Below are 23,027 nucleotides of genomic sequence, written 5' to 3'. Positions count from 1 at the left end.
TTTTTTTTATTGTACACGTGGCAATCACAACAAAACACCAAGCCATGATGTTTCGTTTTCAAAATATCAGGGGTTTGAGGCTACTTTGAGAAATATATTTCCAACTTTTTGAATCGTTTTTTTCCTCCATGATTTCATTGTTTCTTGGTGGTTGTTGTTGTTGTTGTTGTTTTTCATTCTATAAATTCATCAATGTGAGGGTGGCATTACTGTATGATCATGAACTTTATCAGTGCGCGTATACATCGTTTATTACGGCTTTAAAGCATTACAGCAATGGCCGCCTCCATAGAGCCACTCTGCGTCCATGGTTGTAGACGTTTTGTAACGTTATCAAAGACCTTTCCTGTTGCATAAATTTGGATTTTTTTTCTGCCTGTGAAAAGAAAACAACGTCTTCTTCCATATTCTCTCAGAGAAATTGGTAAGTATTACTTGAGGTTGCTTATTGGAGATGGATTTTACTAATGTTGTCTATAGAGCTCTGCTACTTCCTGAACTTAAGCCAGCTCCTTTATTTCCTGTCTTACATTATTGGACAAACTGATTAATCCAGGTGTGTCTGACCATTGTTGTAAGGTCAGACACACCTGGATTAATCAGTTTGTCCAATAATATAAGACAGGAAATAAATGAGCTGGTTTAACTTCAGGAAGTAGCGGAGCTGTGCATAAAGCCAACTGTCTGCAAATGTCAGGTTATTGTCTTAGTTTTGTATTCTTTTATTACTGTGCCAGTTCAAAGCAACATGTGTATATTGTGGTCAGTGACTGCAGTTTCATGTTTAACTAAGCTGCATGACTGGGTCAACATCAATCCAACCTTTGACCTTGTGTACCTGACTGTGACAGATGTGAATCTCACATGTTGGCAAAGAGAGTTCCCCCGCTCCAGAGCTTCCTGTTGAGGTTTTCCCGGACCGCCAGTCACCTTGCCAGACACAAGTATGATGTCATTGTGGTGGGTGGGGGGCATGCGGGGACGGAGGCGGCAGCGGCAGCAGCTAGAGTGGGAGCTGAGACCCTCCTCGTGACCCAGAAAATCCACACCATTGGTAAGAGAAAGCTTTTTTTTTTTTTTTTTAAAGAAATTCACATGGGTTGTCTCTTTGTTGTGGTTCAAACCGTGTGTTCTGACCTTTTCTGTCTTCCTCCATCCTCCCCCAGGTGCCCTGTCCTGTAACCCCTCTTTGGGAGGAGTAGGGAAGGGCCATCTTGTGAAGGAGGTGGATGCTCTGGATGGGCTGTGTGGGCGAGCAGGGGACTGGGCTGGGATCCACTTCTCCATCCTGAACCGCAGGAAAGGCCCTGCCGTGTGGGGCCCGCGGGCCCAGCTGGACCGCGAGCTCTATCGCCAGTTCATCCAGGTGTCACATTCACAGATGTTGGAGATGATCATTTTTTTTTATTATAAGAGGAATTTATCTCTCAAGGATAAAAAACTCACAGCTTGAATGGCTCTCACTGTAATTTTGTCACGGACTCTGTCTCATTATTTGTGTCTGTCTCTCAGTCGGAGCTGCTGTCCACCCCCAGGCTGACGGTGTTGGAGGGTTCTGTGGAGGAGCTGCTGCTGACGGAGCCCGACCCGGAGGAGCCGGGACACCACCGAGTCACTGGGATACGTTTGGGTACAGACGCCGTCTTCCCTATCTAGTCTTAGCAATATTCATTTTACCATGAGGATTAGAGGTTGAACTTAAAATCAACAACCAGCCAAGTGCTAGTAAATTATGTTTGTTGTGACCAAAGTTTGGTAAATTATGCAGCTTTATTCAGAAAATTAACCTCTGTTAACTTCGGATAGGGGTGTGAATCTTTGGCTTAACAAAGATTCAGAAAATACAGTCCCATGATTTGGTCTAAGAGCAAATTTTCTTTCTTCCCTCATCTCCCCAGCAAATGGAAGCCAGCCTGTCTCAGCCAGCTCCGTGGTACTCACCACTGGTACTTTCCTGTCTGGTTCCCTTTTTATGGGCCAGACCACTTCCCCGGGGGGCAGGATCGGAGATGCCCCGTCGAGTGCCGGGCTGTCCCACACGCTTCGGGAGAGGTTGGGGCTGAGGGTGGGCAGACTGCGGACCGGCACCCCTCCCAGGATTGTGAAGGATTCGGTCGACTTTTCCCTGGCCTCCCTTCATGCCCCTGACAAACAGCCCACACCGTTCAGCTTCCTCAATACTCACACACGCTGCAAGGCAAGGTTTATTCAGCATTAAATATAATGCAAAGTGCTCATAATATGACACAGTGAGAGAGGGGAATTCTGTAAACAACACAGCTGATTGTAAAAAGATGGAGTTCATACTTCATTCACAGACAGTATAGTATGTTGAATGAGATCATTTCCAAAATGCAGTACCTAAATGAGTATTTTGTCAACGGGGACCTTTTACCTACAGTTCTCTATTAATGCTGTGCAACTAATTATTTAGCAAGAGAATTTATCTTTTTTTTTTTTTTTTTTTAAATATTACTCTTGCCATGAAACTCTTCATCTATAGCCTGAAGAGCAGCTGCCCTGCTACCTGACCCATACTACACCTGGTGTGGAGAAGGTAGTGAGAGAGAGTCTTCACCTCAACTGTCACATACAGCAGGACACTAAGGGCCCCAGGTACACACACACACACACACACACTCACACACAAATCTGATGCAGAGATAAGACATTCAGTGTATTCAGTGTTCAGTGTTAAAGCTCTCAGTCATGTGTCTCTCTCAGGTACTGCCCCTCCATCGAGTCGCGAGTGCTTCGCTTCCCAGGTCGACGGCACCAGGTGTGGCTGGAGCCAGAGGGGTTGACCTCTGACCTTTTGTATCCTCAGGGCCTGTCCATGACCATGCCCCCCGACGTGCAGCTCTGCCTCATTAGAGAAATCCCGCCCCTGCACCGGGCCGAAATCCACACACCTGGTACACCATCTGCATCGTGACAGCTTTTTTTTTTTTGCATGCACAGATCTGAAATGTGCAGCCATGCATCAACGTTTCTCTTCTTTTGGCGTCCTCCAGGTTATGGTGTGCAGTATGACTTTGTGTGCCCCACTCAGCTCAGCCCCGCCCTGCAGGTGAAAAGCACCCAGGGTCTGTTTCTAGCTGGACAGATCAACGGAACAACAGGATACGAGGAGGCTGCTGCACAGGTCATTTTTCATTTTAAAACTCTTAGATCAGTGGTCATTGGTTGTTGGTGGCAGTGGCAGCGATTTTTTTTTTTTTTGTTCAATCCCAGTCTTTTGACCATCTTAAATGATCTTTTATGGGTATTTTATCGATGTCAGTGTAGCTTTTGTTTAGTTTTAGCTAATATACATAACTTTTGACACGTTAATCTATGTTGGAACATCCATTTTCCCCCTTTTTTTTCCAGGCTAGTGCAAAACAGCTTCATTTTTAAAAGTAGATGATAACATCTTAAGAAAATTCTTTGTAAATGTAAACTAAGCCTTTATATTGCATTTTGTGTGTTTTGTTTTATAAGTCTCAGAAAATGTTCACAATCAGTTTTTCCAAAATGAAATTCAATACAAAATCATAATAACAACAGAACCCCTGTGACCATACTGTATCCAGTGTATGAATTACTCTGAAAAAGACATACATATCAAAACTTTCAGATTAGGAATTTTCTATATATGGTTGGAGTCTGTCTTTGCAGGCTTCTTCATGCTCCTCCACTGAGCCTTAGCTGTGATAATGTGCATAATAGGGAAAAGTTTCAGTTTTAAATTGGCAGCCAACACAAACTTGTCTCTGTGTCTCTGCAGGGCTTGTGGGCGGGGGTGAACGCGGGGCGCTGGGCTCTCTCCATGCCTCCAGTGGCGCTGTCACGAACAGAGAGTTACATTGGAGTTCTCATTGACGATCTGGTGAGCCGGGGCGTCACAGAGCCGTACCGCATGTTCACCAGCCGAGCTGAGTTTCGAACGTCCCTGAGGCCGGACAACGCTGACCTCCGCCTCACCCTCAAAGGTAGGCAGAGCCTCACCTGGCCTCAGAGCGACGTGTGTGTGCAGGGGTCTGTCTTTATTCTGGCTCGTTCTTTTAGCCACAAAAATGTGTCCTTTAAAACTCTTTAAAAATCTTAAAATAAGTCATCTAAGTATTAGGTTTTAATACTGCCCATTTATAGCTTCAAAAGTTTTGCCAGCTTTGTTCTTCATTTTGGATCTTACAGTCAGCTCCGGGTCGTATTAAAGGAACAGGTCACCCCAAATACAACAGAAAAAAGAGATTTTCCCAGTATATGAGACCACACACATATACCATACTGGTGTTGTCTCCCTCATTAAAGGCACAAACATAATGTCAGTTAAAGAATATGAATGCATATTCCTTGTTAGATTAAAGGAGCAGTTCACCCAAAATACAAAAAAGGTTTGTTCCCCACTTACCTCAAGTGTACTTTCTCCATCAAGATCGTTTCTGTGTGATTTGGTGAGGTTTTCTGTCTGCCCTACAGCCCAATGCAATTTTTCATGTGCATTAGTTTCTCTGCTCTCATACACTTTGTCCTCTGTCAGGGTTTGAGGAGGTGGGATGTGTGTCCTCCTTACGCTACCAGGAAGCTGTGAGAGTGAGGGACAGTCTCCAAGACGCACTGGCAGCCCTGCAGTCTCTGGTTCTGCCTACGAGTAGCTGGAAAAAAATACTGGGCGACGTCGGTATCAGTGAGACCAAGAACAGCATCCTGAAGTAAGTGGCAGCTATTTTAGACTAAGTTTGGGAACGTTTTACTAGTCTTTTCATTTCAAGATGCAACAGAAAGGAGGTCTGAGGTCCATTTAAGGTCCTCACCCAATCACGATCTACATCGTCATGTAAATTACCCGCTGCTTGGCTTCTTCTGTTTCAGTGGTATGGATTTGTTGCAGTACAACAACGTGTCCTTTGAAATGTTGGCATCTGCGTTCCCAGAGCGCTTTTCGCCTCACTTGGAATTCTCACAAAGACTCGAGATCGAGGGTAAAAATCCATTTTTACATTTTGAGGAAATGGGGAAAAGAGACTTAAGCAGTTGGAGGGATTAAGAAAATCATTGTGGGCTCGATTAAATTAACAGGATGAATGATTTATGGAAGAATATGGTCGGTCGCAGTTGTTGGCAGAATCATTCTTCTGCATTTCCTCAAAATGTTTCCTCTTTACTGTGACTTTTTGAGCTATCATAGCATACAGAAGGTCATGCTTTCTTTAAAATCACACATCTCTTCTCTGTTCTGTAGCCATATACAGGCCACACTGTGACCTGCAGAGGAAAGAGATGGAGAGAATCCAGAGGGAGGAGAGCCTGTCTCTTCCCCCGGACATGGATTATTTGTCTTTGCCGGTGTCTCTGTCCCAGGAAGTCAGAGAGATCCTGGACAGAGTACGACCCAGCACTGTGAGTCTGAGCACAAAAGCTCTGATTGATCTGAGAGCCTGCATCTTGCTCTAGGAGCTGAATTTAGTTTTTAGTCAAAGCAACCAGCAACACCAAGGCAGGCATCTGCACCATTTTCTAATTACTGTTATTTGAAATACAAATGTTAATATTAATACATATAGAGCACAAGTGTCACATTTTTCACTTCTTCCAGTCTATGTCATGTCTGTCATTTACATTTCACATGGCAGATTGATACTATTTAATTTCTTACATTCCTGTACCATTTTGAGGTTTTATCACACCTCTTAAGATCCAGAAATGAGGAAAATAAATTCCTCAACCTGCTAGACCTGCACATAAAACCACCATTTCACTTCACTGAGTTAAATTGCCCCCTGTGCTGTTACATATCAGTATACACATCATTTCATTGTTTGTCTTCCAGCTTGGTGCTGCGACACGTTTGCAAGGGATGACACCTGCTGCAGTCGTCCAGCTCCTCAGCTATGTCCACCAAACAGGAAAGAAGGAGAGACGATCTCACAGAAACCAATTAGACCAAAAGGGGAGGGAAGAGGACGGGTGCACAAGAAATGTAGTTTTGCCACAGTGAAATGATGACTATTTAAAACGGTTTGTAAAAAACTCTGTATTTCTGAAAATGTACAAAAATGAAATAAAGTTATTTTAGGAAAATATGTTCCCTTTTCATTTCTTTTGCATACAATTAAATAGCTAAATAGTGCAATAAACCTCAAATAAACCATGTAGGAATCAATTCTGGTCCAACTATTTTCTACAATATCCAAGTCCTCAGATTTCAGGGAACAGTTCTCAAAATATACAAAAAGCTCCTTGGTTACCCAGCCGACTACCTGGTGAGGAATTCTAATCCTGTTAACATCAGCGCTGTGAGCAGCAGGGCGCTCCACGTGACCTTGCCAACGCTGTCGACACTGTTACTAACAATGTGCCCGTCCAGCTCAGCAGCTCCTCTGGTGAAGAAACCAAAGGGAAACTTCCAGTCAGGCTGCGGCAAACCCCTGGGGGGTTCTGGGTAAACTGTAGTGTCAACAAACTTCACCTCAGTGGTGAGGGCAAGCGTGGACGAGATTGGACACTACGGAAAAACAGACAAAAGGATGTCGGGTCAAATGCATTTACTTGAGCGATAAAAGGAAGGAATATCTGAAGTTTTGAGCGATCACGCACACATACCTTGACCTTGTGACAGTGGAAAAGGTATTTGGCCCCCAGGATGTAGTTCTGGGGCAGGTCCCGCAGTCCCAGCTGAGCCCACAGCACGTGGACGGTGAGGGAGTGGGGGAGGACGCAGCCTGACTGACAAGTTTCCTGAGAGACGGGACAAAAAGAAAGCTTGTGAAAAGGAGAGACACAAGGTTGCAGAAAGACAGATAGATACTTTTATGTCTGAAACTGATCAGAAAATTGTTCTGTCTCTCAAGTGCTGCAGTTTCCACAAACAAGACGAGCATCTTCTGATAAAGACACACTGGCTGATATATTTTTTTAATACATAAATACACACATTTGTTGCAAAGAATCATCAACAGTTGTAATTATATGTACCATTGTGCTACCCTACTCTGCTATCTCAAATGCTGTGCAAAATATTGTAGACAATGGAGTCTGCTGGACAAACTGCCACAACAACAGTTTTCAAATTATCTAAAGTGCTTTTTACTGCAATATGTTTTCCCATTTCAGCCAACACATAGACATTATTAGTATATTTGTGATGGGCTAGTATCAGCCTGGAAGCATATCGGTCAGGCTCTCTTTTCCTACCTGGTCATGAAATTCCAGGTTTCCATCACTAAGAAAATACAACTTTAATTTCTTTCCTGTCAGTCAGAGTCAAGTTTCAGCCAAGAAAAGCTTTATGACGTTGCATAGTCGGGGTGCCAGTACAGGGCCAAATGGGGCTATGAAACCTTAGAAGTCTCCTATGCTGCTCCCGTGTCAAGGGTCATGACTAGGGTTTATATTTAAAATAATCAGAAAATAGCCATGCATATTTGTGCAATGCCTCTGGATTCATGTAGATATTACATTTTCTTGCTTCACTTTGTAAGTCCTCCTAGCCAGCTGTACCTGCGAGCTGACAGAGCACTTCTGGGTGATGACTCTAGTCCAGTCTGGTTCAGAGCCTGAGTTCATAGCTATCAGGTCAGGAGTGGAGACTCCCTGCAAGATCCCATAGGCTTGGAGGCGCAGGGCAGAGCAGTTCTGGGACGGGGACCTGGGCCACGCATGGAGAGGAGAGGCGAAAGAGAGAACCACACAAAAAGGGAATACAATTCATTATTCATTCATTCTAACACATTGCTTAAGTCTCAAGACAGACACATTTAAAACTATTACTGTCTGGACTGTAGACTGTGAGCTAAATAATTAAACTTCACCTGAATGTGCAGCCAGTGAAGGTGTTGTGTGTGAAGAGGATGGGTGGTCGGGTGTTGTGGTTAGATGAACACTCCCCACCCTGTGACACCCCCAAAACAGTCAGCTGACTCGCTGTCAAGGAATCACAACACATAAATGACAGGAAGCTTAGGACGATTCAAAATGTTGTGTTTTGAATGTTCATATGACTTGAGAGTTAAGGATACTGGCTCCACTGCTTCATCAAAGTGACCAATGACAGGAGATCCCACTTTCAGCCCGACTGCAGGGATTGGTCCCTGTGTAGGGCTGGGTGTTGCTAACTGCAGGAGAGAGATTGCTTCAGTTAAACTCAAACACCGTACAATAAAAACAGCTGTGAAAAGTTTGCAAAATATCTGAGACAGAATCCGTGGCTTTACAAAGATACCTGGAATTTTACAGAATGCTCCTGTAGCAGCATCTGATTTGGATCCACATCAGCTAAGACCACGTTCACTGTTGCATGCATCAGCTCCCCTCTTCCTGTGTATTTTATGATGAACTCCACCTGCAGGCGGATCAAAGGAGGGAGAGAGTGAGGTCGATGATTTATATATGAATGCAAATGCATGTGATGTTAGGCGCAGTTGAGGGAAACAATTACTACAAAATCCTTCTAACCTTTTTCACCACATTGACGCAGGAGTTGTTTTGTTCACTCGGTGCAGGCCATTCAGAGAGAGGACTGACTGGGATCTGAAACGAGATTTAGTCCAGTTACTGTGAAGCCTACTTTGGAGAACGAATGGCATACTCTTCAAAGTGACATTACGTGTTGATTCAACATCATTCAATTTTAGTGCATGCACCTCTACAGGCATTCATGAATGGGCAGCCACCCATGCGAGCCACTCTGGAGAGCTGTGGTTACAAGCACTGATTTACTTTCATTTTGAATATTTAGTCTACAAAAATGAGCAGTAACCAACAAGAGGCTTTACTTTTTGCATCTCTCTTCACAGCTGAGATACATTAGACAATACAGAGTACAGTGGTGATATATTTCTATTAAAAATAAAAGAGTGCAAACATTCAGTGAGTCTTCCTTTTCATTCAATAATAATTAACAACTGAAAAATGTTATTCGTCCACTCAGAAATATGAATCACCTGTAGCACTGCTTTATGTAATGATTTTTGGTTGGAGTATTACTTTGTTAATCACAGGTGTGTTTATGTAATTGACAGTGGCTTTGAGCATGAAACTATCAGACTATCCATTCAAAACAAAACCTGACATTTAAAACAGTCACAAGTACTAGAGGCTATTATTTCCATCTCAAATATGCTGAACTGCTGAAGTGGAGAACAACAGCGCCAATGCCAGTCGTGACAGAGGATCCACACAGCAGCTCATGTCAGAGGTTGACTTCATGCATGCCCGTGGAGATGTGCATGCCAACAAAATACAAGTGCATTACATCACATGTGCAGTACAGTGAAACATACCAGCAGATCTGTCACTGGCGCCGTCTCCGCTACTGGGCGCTGTCATGGAAATACTGATGTTAGAGAGTTTATCTGCCATGTGATTCTCAGCAGTATTAACTATATGTGCATGAGAGTGTACACTACAGGGAGTGTCTACTACAGATGGACCTGCTGACCTTGATCAGATTTAGGTCAGAGAAGTAGGAGCGGGCGCTGAGACTTGGGTCTGTGGTGCAGGACTGGGGAGTTACTGTGCGGGTACAAGATGAAGACACGGACCTCAGGAACTCTGGAAACAGAGGAACACAGGAGGCATTTAGGAAACAGCCATTAAAGTGGATACATTTGATTGTGATAGTCATAATGGTCAGAATGTGCTGCCTGCACACCAGTGTAATAACTGATCCAATGATGAAGATAAAAAAAAATGTATTGTTGGAGCCTATTGATTTTTTATACAATTATTTGAATGATTTGGAATGTTATATTTCTTTGCTGCGCATGTCCCTCCTCCTGGCCAGGCCAACCCCCCCCTTGATTAGGGAGTGAGAGCAGCTGGTTTCTTTGGTTTTTTCCTTGGTGCTGAAGGAGTGAGGCAAGTGAGGAGTGAAACAGTTTATCTACCGCTAAATTACATTTTTTATTTGCTTATTGTTTGAAGTCAACCCGGAGAATATTTCTGTTCATTTAAATAAATTTAAGACCCTTTTGTTGAAACTGAAACATCTCCGCGAGTGCTTATTTTTTAGCGAGTCGTAGACCTCCTCACAAACTACTCTGATGTTTTTTGGCCCTTTTTTTAACACAAGAGTAGCCATAACAAGTAGATAAGCTTCACTGAAGACTTGAAGGAAACTGGAGAGTCGGCGGATCGGGCTGATCACTTGCTGACATTTGAAGAAGGCAGCCAGCGGCCGTGAGTAAAATCAGCTGATCAACTTTATGAATGAATGCGCCGTTGCGCTGCAAGGAGACAATCAAACACAATGGAAGGTAAAGTTGTTGATTGTGGATGTGGACTGCAATAAAACTGGAAAGTTAAAAGCCAGTCCTTTTGTTATGCTGCAGATGCTAAGGAGAATGGTGGTGGTGGTGGTGGTGGTGGTGGTGGGGGGGGGGCACTTAAGTTTCTTTTGAGTACTTATTCAAATATCCAATGGTGGATATGATCCGCATGCATATGTTTTGCCAGTTAAATGTTGTTTTAGCCCTTCAGGGGGCTAAGACGTTTCACCCCTGGGGTGAAACGTCTTGAGGCTGCAATCAATATGATACTGCAGTGACGCCCAAGGTGGGGTGTGGGGACTGATACAGGCCCTTGAGGCGGATCAAGGGTCTTCCAGAAAATAGATTAGCAGTGTAATTTCACTATTGCTATGACAGTGAGATATTAGACTTTTTACTCTACCCACTCTCATCTCCACATAGTATGAACAGTTGGCCTGTTCTGTACAAAATCATATCTTACAATAAAACTCAAAGAAGAAGAGAAAATCTTTTCAAATGGATGTGTATGCTTGGGAACCTTGTACTATATTGTGATTCTACAGTTGAAGGCACTTTGTGTTTAAGCTAAGCTTACTGGCGGGGTTGCGGCTGACACAAAATGCAGTGGCGGTGCCTGGAGAAGGCTGACGAAGGAGACCCCGTACAGATGACTCGGAGAAATACGTCTGGATAACATCATCAGCCTACAATGCAGTCAAATAAAGAGCATTACATTCATTTCTCTGATCATATCCTGTATATAAAAACAAAATATAGTAAAATGACATTTTTGACCACCAACTAACAAAACTGTGGTATGTTTGAGAGACAGTCGGACACACTGGATTGTTGCAGTAGCAGAATATAGAATTGTTGATGGGAATCAGACAAACAGATTACTGAAGATTATAAACGTAAGTAATTTCAACAATAAATACAGACTACTGTACTCCAATACTATATTTTTTAATGGAAAATGCTGATCACAATTATTGTGACTGGTGTTCAATATCTTTAAAGTTGATCATTATTATGGTAAGAAATTACAGAAACTTTTAAAGATATTCAGTGTTCTGTATTCTTGGAAAGCAAATGAAGAAACTGTTTAAAATACCATTTAGACTAGGGGACACTAAAATTCTCCATTAAAATCCCAGGATTATAACAATAATCCCTGGAATTGTAATAAATAATAATACCACTACTGCTGCGGCAGCAATACTTCACTATCATCCCAATATCAGTCCTTACATTGCAAACACTGTAAATAACTAAAAATACTTTAAATATGTTATTGTTTCTGTTACCCTGTAGAAATCTCTGGTGTGGAGGCTACTGGTTTTAGATCCGGGAGGTGAGAAGTGGTACGAATCCCCCAAAGCTGGATACTGACGTAGAGCTGGGAGAGGCCGGGGTGCTGTAGCATTATCTTTTGGGACAGAGGTTGGGAAAATTGTAAATCTTTAACACTATTAAAGACTTAGAAATGTCTCACTCATAAATATGCTGCTGTGAAATTAGTTGTCATAAAATGTTACCCTCAAAAAAAAAAAAGTGTTATTCCACATAGCATATAGTTTTTTTTCTTTCTTATTTTCTTCCTTCTTTCTCACGTCCTTTGTGTTTTTAACACAAAGGAATTTGACACTTTGTTGTAATAAATTGTTATAAATTTATATTGGAACTGAAATAGCAGTGTGAGTGTGAGAGAAGGAGATTTACCTTCGGGCCGGACGCAGAACAAGGAGTCAGTGACAGTGACAAGAGATGGATCCACATTGGCTTTGAACATCAGCCATTTCTCGATGCAAACTCCTGATCTGTAAAACAGAAATGCAGCTCATTTTAAATTGTAAAAGACGTGTACTGATTTCATTCTTTCTTTCTTTCTTTTTTTTTTTTTTTTACAGCAGTAGCAGCTACATACATGGCTTGCTCTGGACATCCGGTGAAGATTGTCCTCAAGTCAGCAACACCACAATCAGCTATGTCACAACAACAGCCGATGTCACAGAAATCTGGAGTCAAATCACAAAGACACACTGGAAGACAAGAGAAATGCAGATTCATGGTGAGCACGGCTGAAGTTTTGAACAGAGATGAAGCCTATGAGTGACAAGGCATCATACTGTAGCCTACCATCTGGAAGCACCACAGGCCTGTCAGTGGGAGAGGAGGGAGCCTCGGTCACCGCAGCAGGAGAGGAGGGAGCCTCGGTCATCACAGTAGTAGAGAAGGGAGCACCAGTCACCACAGTTGGAGCTGCAGACTGAGTCAGGGCTGCTGTTGCGGTGGATTCGGGGTTAGGGCTGGCCGCCGGCTCCTCTGTCTCAGTCCCGGGGGCAGGAGACGTCGGGCTGAGAGGCTCCCCGGGTGCGGGGCTGAGAGGCTCCCTGGGTGTCGGGCTGGTGTTGATAGTTAAAGGGTTTTCTGAGGTGAACCCTGCCTCTGTGGCAGCCTGGGTCAAACGCCCACACAAGACAACCAGCATCTGAATTGAACGGCACCAACTGTGTGGCTTCATCCCGTCAAAACTGTCACATACGCAGTGGAAAACACATGTATTTACCTCTTCGTGGCGGATTGCCGCTAGCTACCGCTTACTGTTGATTAGCGCCAGGTTAGCAAGCTAATGCTAACGTAACAGTCATTTCCAACAGAATATTGTCACATTTCTTGTCACAACTGCGGGAACGTGTATACAAAGTCGCATAATGAGATAAACTGCGTTCATACGATTTAATTCAGATTTCTATTTCGAAAATAGTTTGCGTTAATGCTAACTAATGTTGACTATAACAGACGCCAGGAGGGAAAGCTTCTGGTTGCCAAGGAAGTTTTCACGGTGGCTTCCGTTTCGAATTTATTTTTACCGTAGTGCTTGTTGAAGACAGCCCGAGAAATTTTGTCATCTCAAACTGAATCGTAATGACAGATAAACAGGCACAAATGAGGGAAGGAAGGTGTTATGTCCCTGATTTTATTGTCTGAGTGTGTGTGTGTGTGTGTGTGTGTGTGTGTGTGTGTGTGTGTGTGTGTGTGTGGATAGATAGATAGATAGATAGATAGATAGATAGAAACTGGGAAATTCTTATGTTATAGCTGCATCAATAGAAACATAAAATAAAATTAAATAGAATAGAATAAATGCAGAAATATATACATTGAAGACTATCTACATTAAAAAATAAAACATCTAGAAAAACAATCACTAATTTAATCTTACAGTAGTACACTGTTGATTATCTGTTTTATGTCCCTTTACTTGAAGCTTAAGATGACGTGATGAGCCTCTAATGAAAATACTCCAAGAAAGTTATAATTCATAACAGCCTATGTTATGCTACATCACCACAGTCGATGAAGTTTGGTGGCTGTGATGCCCTGTGCAGCCCAGGACTCACTTTCGTAAAGATACCTGCGTTCACTTAGGGGAAGACACAACTGTCAGCGTGTGCAGAGGGAAAAACAGAGAGATTGCTCATGTACAAGTTCATGTTGAAAGGGTCGTAGGATCATTTAGAAGAAAACACTGGAGTCTGCAGGGTAGGCCCCGTCAACAAAGCCAGAGGAGACTGACAAATCAAATCAAAGGGGCATTTTAAAGTGACAGTTCAGGTGGTTACTCATACAGTGGTATTTGCTGCTCCATGCAAGTGTAACAGTCAGCTCCTTCCCTCTGGTGAGCACTTCACCAGCACCATTCTTCTCCAAAATGAATGACATGGATCTGGCCCAGTGAACAACATGATTTTGATCGGTGTCCCGAAACTGAAGAAATGTTTAAAGCATGCACAACAACACACATTTGTTTGGGATTCATAATTAATGATCTTTTCGAGCTCCCTTGCTTGTTAGCAGGAGCAACTACTTTGTTTCTATGTTTTGATGAAATCATGTTGTTTGCTGGTCCAAATCTGCATTCATCTTGGGGAGCAGTCCCGGTGAAACGCTCATTCTTGCGACATGAAAGGAGTTGACAGGTCAACCTCGGGGGTAAATACCACCATAAATGGTTGGCAAGAACCTGAACAAGAAAACATCCAACTAAATATTGATATCACCTGTCAGCTAAATAACAGAGATGAGTTGAAATAATTCATTAAGGATGTTTTCTGGTTTCCTTAGTAGGTATACTGTGAACTTTAATCACACATACATGAAGTCGCATATGTTAATTTCTGCATGTGCATGTGTGTGTGTGTGTGTGTGTGTGTGTGTGTGTGTTGATCCGTAGGTCTTAGACTCGTGCTTGGGCAGGAAGGTGCATGACTTACCTCATGATTTTGTGCGATACATAAAGTTACATAAAGTTGTTCAAAGCATGCTTTTGTCACACAGCAGTGCCAGATCCACTTGCACTGCTTAATACTGACTTTCCGAAAAGCTTCTTAGCGCCAAGTTCATTGTATTTCTTTGTATACCAGTAGCAAACCTTGTCCTGGTGCTGCCTGTAAAAGTAAATGTTTGTCCACTGACCTACACACACTAGTGGCTGGGCAAGAAACCAAATCATTACAGCTGGGAGCCAAGCTCATATGTTACAGTAATCAACAGCAATATTATGATGGTAAGCAGGAAGACACAGGGGATTAGCTAGACCATAACATAACATAATTTATTAGTGTATATCTACTGAGGTACAAATACATAAAAGCAAAAGCATTCAAAGCTTCCCCTCTTGGTCATAACTTTATTTTCTTTGCTACACTAAATCTTATTCATGCATCCAAAACTTTTCAGTACTTTTTCCATCCTGTGTTCATGCTGACTTCCCTCTCCCCATCTCTGCTCTCTCTCTCTTTCTCTCCATCAGTCTGAGTCTTCGTTCCAGGGTTGACCCTTCGCCACGCTGAGCTCATTTGTTTGGCGAGGAAGCGGTTTGGCTTCACTGCTGCTTTGTCAGGAACCTCCAGCTGCCGTCTGCAGAGGGACCCTGCAGGAAGTGGAGCTCCTTGGAGGGATTCAGGGTAATGTGGTCAGTATGCAGCGTGACAGTTTTCAGAGGCAACATGCAAAATATCATTTTGGTTTACATGCATCATTGATGATGTTATTTAACTTTGCATTTTTTTTTTATTTAACAGGAACAATGAATGTTATCAGAATATTTTTTGCACAGTCTATTTGAATGACATAGTACTCAAACTCAAATTTACAGCATTTGACATAAAGATTTTTTGCAGTCATTGGTTCATGACTGTAAAGCTATAACGGCAGCAAGAAACTTTACGCACTGGCTTCAGTACAGTGAAGAGATGATTATGTGAAATGTTTTCCTAATGATTTTCCCCAGCTCAATAAATCAGATCAGTTTTCTTTTTCAAGCCAACACTTATGCAAGCTCCTTGGGTCTTAGTGTGCTCCTCCTTGAAAAATAACAACCATAGTGGCCAGTGTGGCTCTATTTGCTGTGCAGGGCTCTTTTAAGACCCACCCTAGTCCCTTCCCAGAATTACAGATTCAGCAGAAAGATAGTATTGTTGGAGGGAAAAGTGGAGTTCAGACTGAACTGGGAGAGTTACATAAGGGTACTTTAGTATAGGAGGTCTGTCTGTGCAAGTTCCAGTGACAACAAACCGATAAGACATTCATACAAGCACTCAGACACAGACAGCCAGGTTACAAAGATAGAGAGAGGGCAGAAGCATGTTTTAGAGGGACTCATGCACTTAAGCTTCAGCTGGGAGTTCAGCAGGGATCATCTTTGGGAGAACTAAGTGAGAGATTCTTGCTGTAAATCTCTCTGAGGAGGGAGTGTAGAGTTTAGAGAAGAAATAGAAAGTCAAAGGCAGGAAAAACGCAAGGACTGGAGAGGAGCTCAGTCCAGAGGAGCAAAGGACAACAGATAAGGACGTGTAAAGACAAGGCATGGGCTGGATATTTCACAGCGTTTGTATACCTGAGGAGTTTTAATCAAGGGAAAAATTGCAAAGCGGGAACAAGTTTTGCAGCTTTTGCGGATTCATTGTGTTGGAGAGCAAATCAACAGTGCACGTTTGAGACGAGCAACCGAAGGCGGGACTTGAGGAAGAATCACGTTCCTGGGCTTGCTGCAGCCCCTCCACAGAGAAGTTTTGGTCTCTGGAGAACAATTTCTTTCAGTCATCCTGAGGCAGTCCCAGTGTCAGTCATGGCGGGGGAGGAGCAGTTATCCTACAGCCAGGCCATTCAGAGCGCCACCGGCTCCCTCTATCGCTTCCCTGTGATCCCAGTCAAAGGGGTGCCTCTCATGAACCACATCGCCAACAACTGGGACTCCATCTGGGCTTTCTCTCCTCACCCCACAGACCTCCTCATCGCCACCTACCCCAAAGCAGGTACTGTATGCCACAACAGCTGCATTTGGTGGTTTTGATACACATTGCAATGCTAGTATTGGAATTGGTGTGTGTTTTTTTTTTTATTATTTATTTTGTGAGGGCACAAGATAAGTGTGGGTCAATACATGTAAACTAACCCACTTGTTCCAAATCAGTGTTCTTATGTATTTATTTCTTATGTATGTTGTACCTAAGGCACTACTTGGACCCAGGAAATAGTCGACCTGCTTCTTCATAATGGAGACACTGAGATTTGCAAACGTGCTCCCACACCTGTCCGCATCCCTTTCCTGGAGATCTTCTCCCCACCGCCCATCCCCTCAGGTGTGCCTTTCTGTCTGTTTGTTCATGTATGTACAATATATCTGGCTTTATTTGATTTAATATTTAAGCTGCTGCCACTGCACCACCAAGCCTGTCAGTGGCTTCTCTGCAGAATATCCAGTTTAAATGCATTGTATGTCACATTTTGCTGGAATGTTTTTATATATATATATATATATATATATATATATATATATTATATTTCTCCCGCTCAGCCCAAATGCATCCTCCTGCTAGGTCTGACTGCTGTGGTCAGAACCCACAAATCCAATTCCCGGAGGAATGTTTTCATAACAACCCGTTTCCTGCGCCGTAATCAGGGTCAATGAGCTATTAACCCATAAACATTTCCCTGGGTGCCACAGCCAGTGTCAAATTAATGAAACTTAAGTGCCAGGGTGAGAGACTAAAAATAGGCCTGGCTGCAATTTTCGTCTTTGTTGTATAAATCCAAACAGTGCAGTTATTGGCTGTATGGGTTAGGGGCGTGTTAAATGAATTTAGTGTTTCTGATTGAAATGCGATGGAGCTGCCAGGTAAGAATTATTCATGAATAGAGAGAGATTCTCAGATAGAGCTGTTTCACAACACCCAAGTGCAGCAGAGAACAAGCAGTTCATGTATTTATGGCATCAGAGGCAAGTTCCTGGAGTCTTAAGAAAAATAAATAAATCATGATCTTCCAGTCACAGTGTGTGAAAATTCAGTGTGGGTGCACTCTCACTTATCCAGTATTGATAGGGTTTAAATATTGTCCAATATGGTAAGAGGAACAGAATAACAATAAATCTGAAAGAAAAACACCGTCACAAGTCGGTTTATTCCAAGTTTTTTATTCCATATGAAACAAGGGTGTGGATATTTCCTGTTAAAACCAATTCCTCTGCTATGTAAAACATTAAAAATACATTTCCAGGAAATCCCTGTAGAACAAGATCATTTGAAAAGTACTTTCTTGTGCAACTAACGGCTGGTTTTAGGCTGAAATGTTGCTGTTGTAATAATCAGTGCACATATACACTCCACCAAGCAGTCACTTTCTTTACACCGGCGTGATGCTATACTGTATGCAATGTTATGATGTGAGGTGTTGTGTAATATGCTGCTGGTTCCTGTCACTGGTTGGGTAATATGTGCAATGTGTGTTGTTTGTGATTGTGATGTGCTGCAATAAGTGTTTCTTTGTTTATATGTTGTTTGTTTTTCTATTATTATTATTATTTGGGTCTGCAAATTTCCCCACTATTACAATGAAGTATCTCGTATTGGATCACATTGTATAGTTATAGTTGCGCCTGCATTAGCTGCCAGTCCCCCAGATTCAATCAAAGCATATTTAAGAGACATTATCTTACATTGCCATCACCAGACCCAGAATATCTGACTTTGAGATATTAGATGAGGCCTAATGCATCTTTTTCCACCTGTGTGCACAACAATGGCATTATAACATTATAAAATCGATTTTGAATCAGTATAACACCTCAAAACCTTTGCTCTTGACCTGTGTAATTTGAAGAATAGTGGTTGGATGGCGATGACATTTGGCTTGTATACAAGCTGAGGGTCTGGACCACAGAAGTATAGTTTAATATTTTGTGTGTGTGTGTTTCTATATATATTTTCCCTCAAATGTATTTCAGGTCTTGACCTTCTGGAGAAAATGCCCCCTCCAAGAGTTATCAAGACACATCTTCCATTTCATCTGGTGCCACCTGGATTTTGGGAAAAGAACTGCAAGGTGAGAATTGATACCTGAGAGACTCAGTTTTGTAAGCGGAGGAGGAAGTCTCACGGTGAATTTTATTGTTTTAGCACTGAGAATGCATGCCAGCAGGGTGAAAGGGTGCCAACAACAATTGCTTCTTATCACATAACCTATTCTTTGTGCACTGCTTGTAAATCCCTTCTTTATTTGCTCCTCCTGATCATGTGTCAAGGTTATCTACGTGGCACGCAATGCTAAGGACAACCTGGTGAGCTACTACCACTTTGATCGCATGAATCTGACCCAGCCTGAGCCGGGGCCCTGGGAGGGCTACATCAACAAGTTCATGCGGGGAGAGTGTGAGTACATGAATACACAACGCAAAGTATCAGCTTACCTCCAGTTGAACAGGTTATTAATGTGCATAAAGGCACAATTCACCAAACATGATGATGCAAGTGGACTGACTTGCCTGTCTTGTTCCAACATGTTTATGCTTGTGCCCAGAAAAAATCCTGAAACAAGCACTGGAAACAAGTGGCATTACCTTCCCGTCAGGTTAATGTACACCCCATGTTAGTCAATTTTTGGTTGTTTGTAGACATCTCGCAACGACACCCATGGTTGTAAATGACCACGCTGGCACCTCTGTGTCCCCACGCTGGACCTCCGGCCTGTTTGCACACTCAGTTTGCCCTCTGGTATCTTCTGTGTCCTCAGGTTAACCCCAGCTTTATGATCCTCACAGGTGGTACACGAATGTGCTGTATTTTTCCACAACACAGTTACAATCAATAAAATTAGCAATTAGATCTTGGAATTGTCTTAATGTGGTATTAATGAGGTCAGCTTAAAATTTTGTTGAAGCATATTCCAAGTGTGTGGAGCACAGTAACAAAAAGCAGATTTTCTTAACTGTGTGAATTTTCGATGGCTACCAGTAGTCCAGTGAAGCAGGGCTGAGACTTAGTGACGCAGCTTTTGTAAAATAGCTTTATAAATACATAATAAGAGATGGTGATCCCTCCTCACTGACACAGCAGTCAGTTTTTTGATATAGTAGGCAATCGTGTGTAACTATCTCCAGTGATAAATCTTAATGCTAAGTGGTGTACTGCATCTGAGGGTTTGAGAGTGGAACTGGCCCCTCACCCATAAATAACATCCCCGTAATCCAGCACAGAGAGAAAAACTGCCTCACAAAATTCAATAATATGTTTTCTTGCAAATAATGGAAAACATGTCTTCAGTCTCAGCTTTGATAACAACATATCAGTGTTGATTTTGAAAGTGAGTTTTTCATTGATTGAGCCAAGATATTTATAATGTTGCACTCTCTCTCTTATGGTGTTATCAGCGGAACAAATTTCAAGACTGTCATGATTAGCATTTCTTGCATTTGAAAACAACAGCTGCTTAGTCTTAGTCACAGTTTAGCACTAATTTTAAATTGTGGAGGTGCTTTTGAAGGAAGTTAAATGATTGCTGTAGATTTTGATTGGCTGCATGAATAGAATCTGCACAGGAATAAAGGATTGTGTCATCTGCATAATTGTACAGTGAGGAGGTAACATTGTTTGTGTAAATAGTGAATAAGGATGGCCCGAGGACAGAACCTTGGAGAGCTCCCTTTGTAATGGAGGGAAAAGAGGACTGAAAGTTACCCAGTTTTACACATCATTCTGAAACCACCAGCAGCTACTATTGTCAAAACCCAAAGAAGAGAGTCTTTGTAAAAGCAGAGAGTGGTCAACTGGATCAAGGGCCTTCATTAAATAGATAAAGAGAGCAAATTATTATTATTATTAATAAGTAAAGATGGCAAGATAAGCAAGATAGTTTTGAAACTGGTTAGTAATTATTTAAGTCAGATTTACAACCACCTTTATGAAAGCTGAAGAAAATCATTTTTTAAGGGACAACAATCCAAAATATTTAGGAATTGTGACTGAGATCTGCACAAGTACAGAAAACAATGATTTTACATAAATTGCATTCCCGCCACCTTTTCCAGCTCTATCAGACCTAAAAACATTAAAACCACTAAAAGAGACAGTTTGATTTTCATCACTTTTTTAAGCCAAGCCCCAGCTAAAATCATATCATCTGGATGTGTTTGAAATAGTAGGATAGCCAAGTGATCATATTTTTTATGACCATTGACTGTTCTAGCCTTAAAAGCCTGTGGATTGTTTAAATTAATATCTTAAGTGAGACATGAAGAAGACCTGGAATTAGTCAGTTTTAGAGCTGGCTTAAGGCAGGTTTAAGACTCAATAGAACAGTGATGAGGTTCCCTGGACATGCGCTAAATTTTTTGACTGCAAGTCTCATTGGGCATTTATTCAAGATTTTCACAGGGTGGTTGGAAGTGACTGTGTCTGGTCAGAGTGAAGGATGGTAAATAACTGTGAAGGATGGTGAAGGATGGTAAATAACTAATGGCTGGTGGAAATTGCAAGATTTTCAATATATTTCACTTGGTTTTCCACCATTTAGTGAATCATTAGTAGATACCAACACATAAAATGAGTATTTTTTTCCCTCTAGAGAACAAACTGCCATCATCACTTTAACTGGAACATTTACTGTTTAACTGAAAAATCTCCCGTATATTGTGTGAACACTGCCCTGAACTTGGGAATGTGCCAGTGTCAAGTTCATGGAGGACATTAGACTATGGAGGCTTGTCAAGTTTACCTCACAAGTTTACCTCACAGACAGAATTTTGGTTTCGATTTTTGATCTATCCTACTATCACAATGTTGTGGTCATTTTGCAGTTCAGGTATGAACCTTTGGCTTCACGGCAATTCAATTCTCAATTTAATTTGTGAAGCGATTTGATTCTGTACTGTAGTACTTGTAGCCAAAATTTCGTATCCATTACATAACATGTGCAATAATGTCAAACCATCCTTTTATTCTGAAATATGAAAAAAATCATACATCAGAGTGACTATAACAAAATTATGGACAGAAAAAGTTGCAATCTGTAAAGTGTTAGATCAATGCAGTGTAATCTTTTTTTTTTGTTACAGTCATGAATGATTTCATTCAAAGCATTTTATATCAACTGAGATCAGAATGACTCATTCTACTTCTGCTATTTCTTTTGGCAAATTGATGCAGTCGATGCAGCGGAATCATTACACCTGTGAACTAACAAACCTATAGTATTTACATACAGTAACCAACGTTTCATATTGATCAGATATTACATATTTTACGGCAAATCCATGTGTAATAGTCACACTGGACAGCTTTTTTTCTGGAGTAAGTGTGTCCATGATCGTTTACAGATTGCATGTTGTCTCTGCAGTGGCCTGGGGCTCCTGGTACGACCATGTGAAGGGTTTCTGGGAGGAGCGAGAGAAGAGGAACATCCTCTACCTCTTCTATGAAGACATGAAGGAGGTACTGATGCTCAGCATGTTCTCTGTATTTCTACCTCTCGTCCACACACACTGACATCTTCACTTCCCCAGAATCCTCGGCGGGAGGTGGAGCGCATAATGCAGTACCTGGACCTGTCGCTCTCTGATGATGTCATCAGCCGTATTGTTGAGCTCACATCGTTCAAGAGCATGAAGGAGAACCCGATGGCCAACTACACCTTCATCCCCAAGCCTGTGTTTGACCACTCCATCTCTCCCTTCATGAGAAAAGGTGCATCTATTTATCATGGAGTCTTGCCCCAAAACAATCCCTTTTCTTGTGGGTTTAACACTTTTGACCAGTATGAATACAAATAATTAATGTAGAGCAAGACAGGGGTTGCTCCCACGATTCAAAACTGAAATGTGTGATATTCCCGCATCACATCACATTGTACAATCCAATGACGCCACCTAGCAGTTTCCAGAGTAACTACCTCTGCTTGTCAAGTTTTTTTTTTTTTTTATACCTGTAGCAAGCCTTATGTTTTCCAATAGTTTTAAGGGAAACTAATAGAAGTACTGTTATTTATTTTTATGTACAACTTATCTCCAATGCTATTTACTCTCTTTTCTCTTCATAATCAGGTGAAGTGGGTGATTGGACTAACCATTTCACCCCTGGCCAGTCGAAGATGTTTGATGAAGATTATGAAAAGCAAATGAAGGACGCCAACATACCCTTCAGGACCCTCATCTAATGGGAATTTCAGATTTACCAAACTGATGCAACTCAGCAAACCAAAGACCAACAAGCTGCCAATGCACCCCACTCAGGAGGAAGAAGTACTGTTTGAAAAATCAGAGGAACAATGATTCACACCACGGAACACTGTAGTCACTGCACCTTTTTTGTAGCAACACAGAGCCAGTCATCCAATTTTATGCTTTGTAATGATCAATAAAGACGTGCTACACAATACAAACACAGTTTGTAATCAGCACTTTATTGTAGCTTATCACGTAAACGATAAATAAGACCAAAAGTGTTGAGAGTGAGT

The 23,027-nt window shown here is 42.0% G+C and overlaps 3 protein-coding genes across 3 annotated transcripts; 2 read left to right on the top strand and 1 right to left on the bottom strand.

The window, feature by feature from the left end:
* The first annotated feature begins 657 nt into the window (after window positions 1-657).
* mto1 (mitochondrial tRNA translation optimization 1) lies at window positions 658-6,066 on the top strand. The gene is made up of 12 exons (XM_030078200.1): window positions 658-1,054; window positions 1,167-1,366; window positions 1,513-1,630; window positions 1,899-2,197; window positions 2,504-2,616; window positions 2,725-2,915; window positions 3,015-3,145; window positions 3,770-3,974; window positions 4,526-4,697; window positions 4,858-4,967; window positions 5,228-5,385; window positions 5,816-6,066. The coding sequence occupies exons 1-12, from the start codon at window positions 865-867 to the stop codon at window positions 5,981-5,983; spliced, it is 2,055 nt and encodes a 684-aa protein (XP_029934060.1). The 5' UTR covers window positions 658-864; the 3' UTR covers window positions 5,984-6,066.
* On the bottom strand, window positions 5,995-13,073 carry LOC115378075 (tectonic-3). Its single transcript, XM_030078202.1, has 14 exons — window positions 12,375-13,073; window positions 12,163-12,277; window positions 11,958-12,055; window positions 11,543-11,664; window positions 10,831-10,939; window positions 9,425-9,537; window positions 9,267-9,305; window positions 8,440-8,514; window positions 8,207-8,326; window positions 8,004-8,099; window positions 7,797-7,900; window positions 7,486-7,633; window positions 6,589-6,723; window positions 5,995-6,490 (listed from the first exon to the last, which is right to left on the bottom strand). The coding sequence occupies exons 1-14, from the start codon at window positions 12,757-12,759 to the stop codon at window positions 6,242-6,244; spliced, it is 1,908 nt and encodes a 635-aa protein (XP_029934062.1). The 5' UTR covers window positions 12,760-13,073; the 3' UTR covers window positions 5,995-6,241.
* A 2,705-nt stretch (window positions 13,074-15,778) lies between these two features.
* On the top strand, window positions 15,779-22,946 carry sult1st6 (sulfotransferase family 1, cytosolic sulfotransferase 6). The gene is made up of 7 exons (XM_030077809.1): window positions 15,779-16,555; window positions 16,754-16,882; window positions 18,526-18,623; window positions 18,823-18,949; window positions 21,912-22,006; window positions 22,078-22,258; window positions 22,615-22,946. The coding sequence occupies exons 1-7, from the start codon at window positions 16,369-16,371 to the stop codon at window positions 22,725-22,727; spliced, it is 930 nt and encodes a 309-aa protein (XP_029933669.1). The 5' UTR covers window positions 15,779-16,368; the 3' UTR covers window positions 22,728-22,946.
* Window positions 22,947-23,027: the final 81 nt, after the last annotated feature.

Source organism: Myripristis murdjan, chromosome 19 (assembly GCF_902150065.1).
Source record: "Myripristis murdjan chromosome 19, fMyrMur1.1, whole genome shotgun sequence".
In the NCBI taxonomy this organism is placed as follows: Eukaryota; Metazoa; Chordata; class Actinopteri; order Holocentriformes; family Holocentridae; genus Myripristis; species Myripristis murdjan.
Note: the sequence above shows the minus strand (reverse complement) of the source record. Positions and strands in the feature narration are given on the sequence as shown.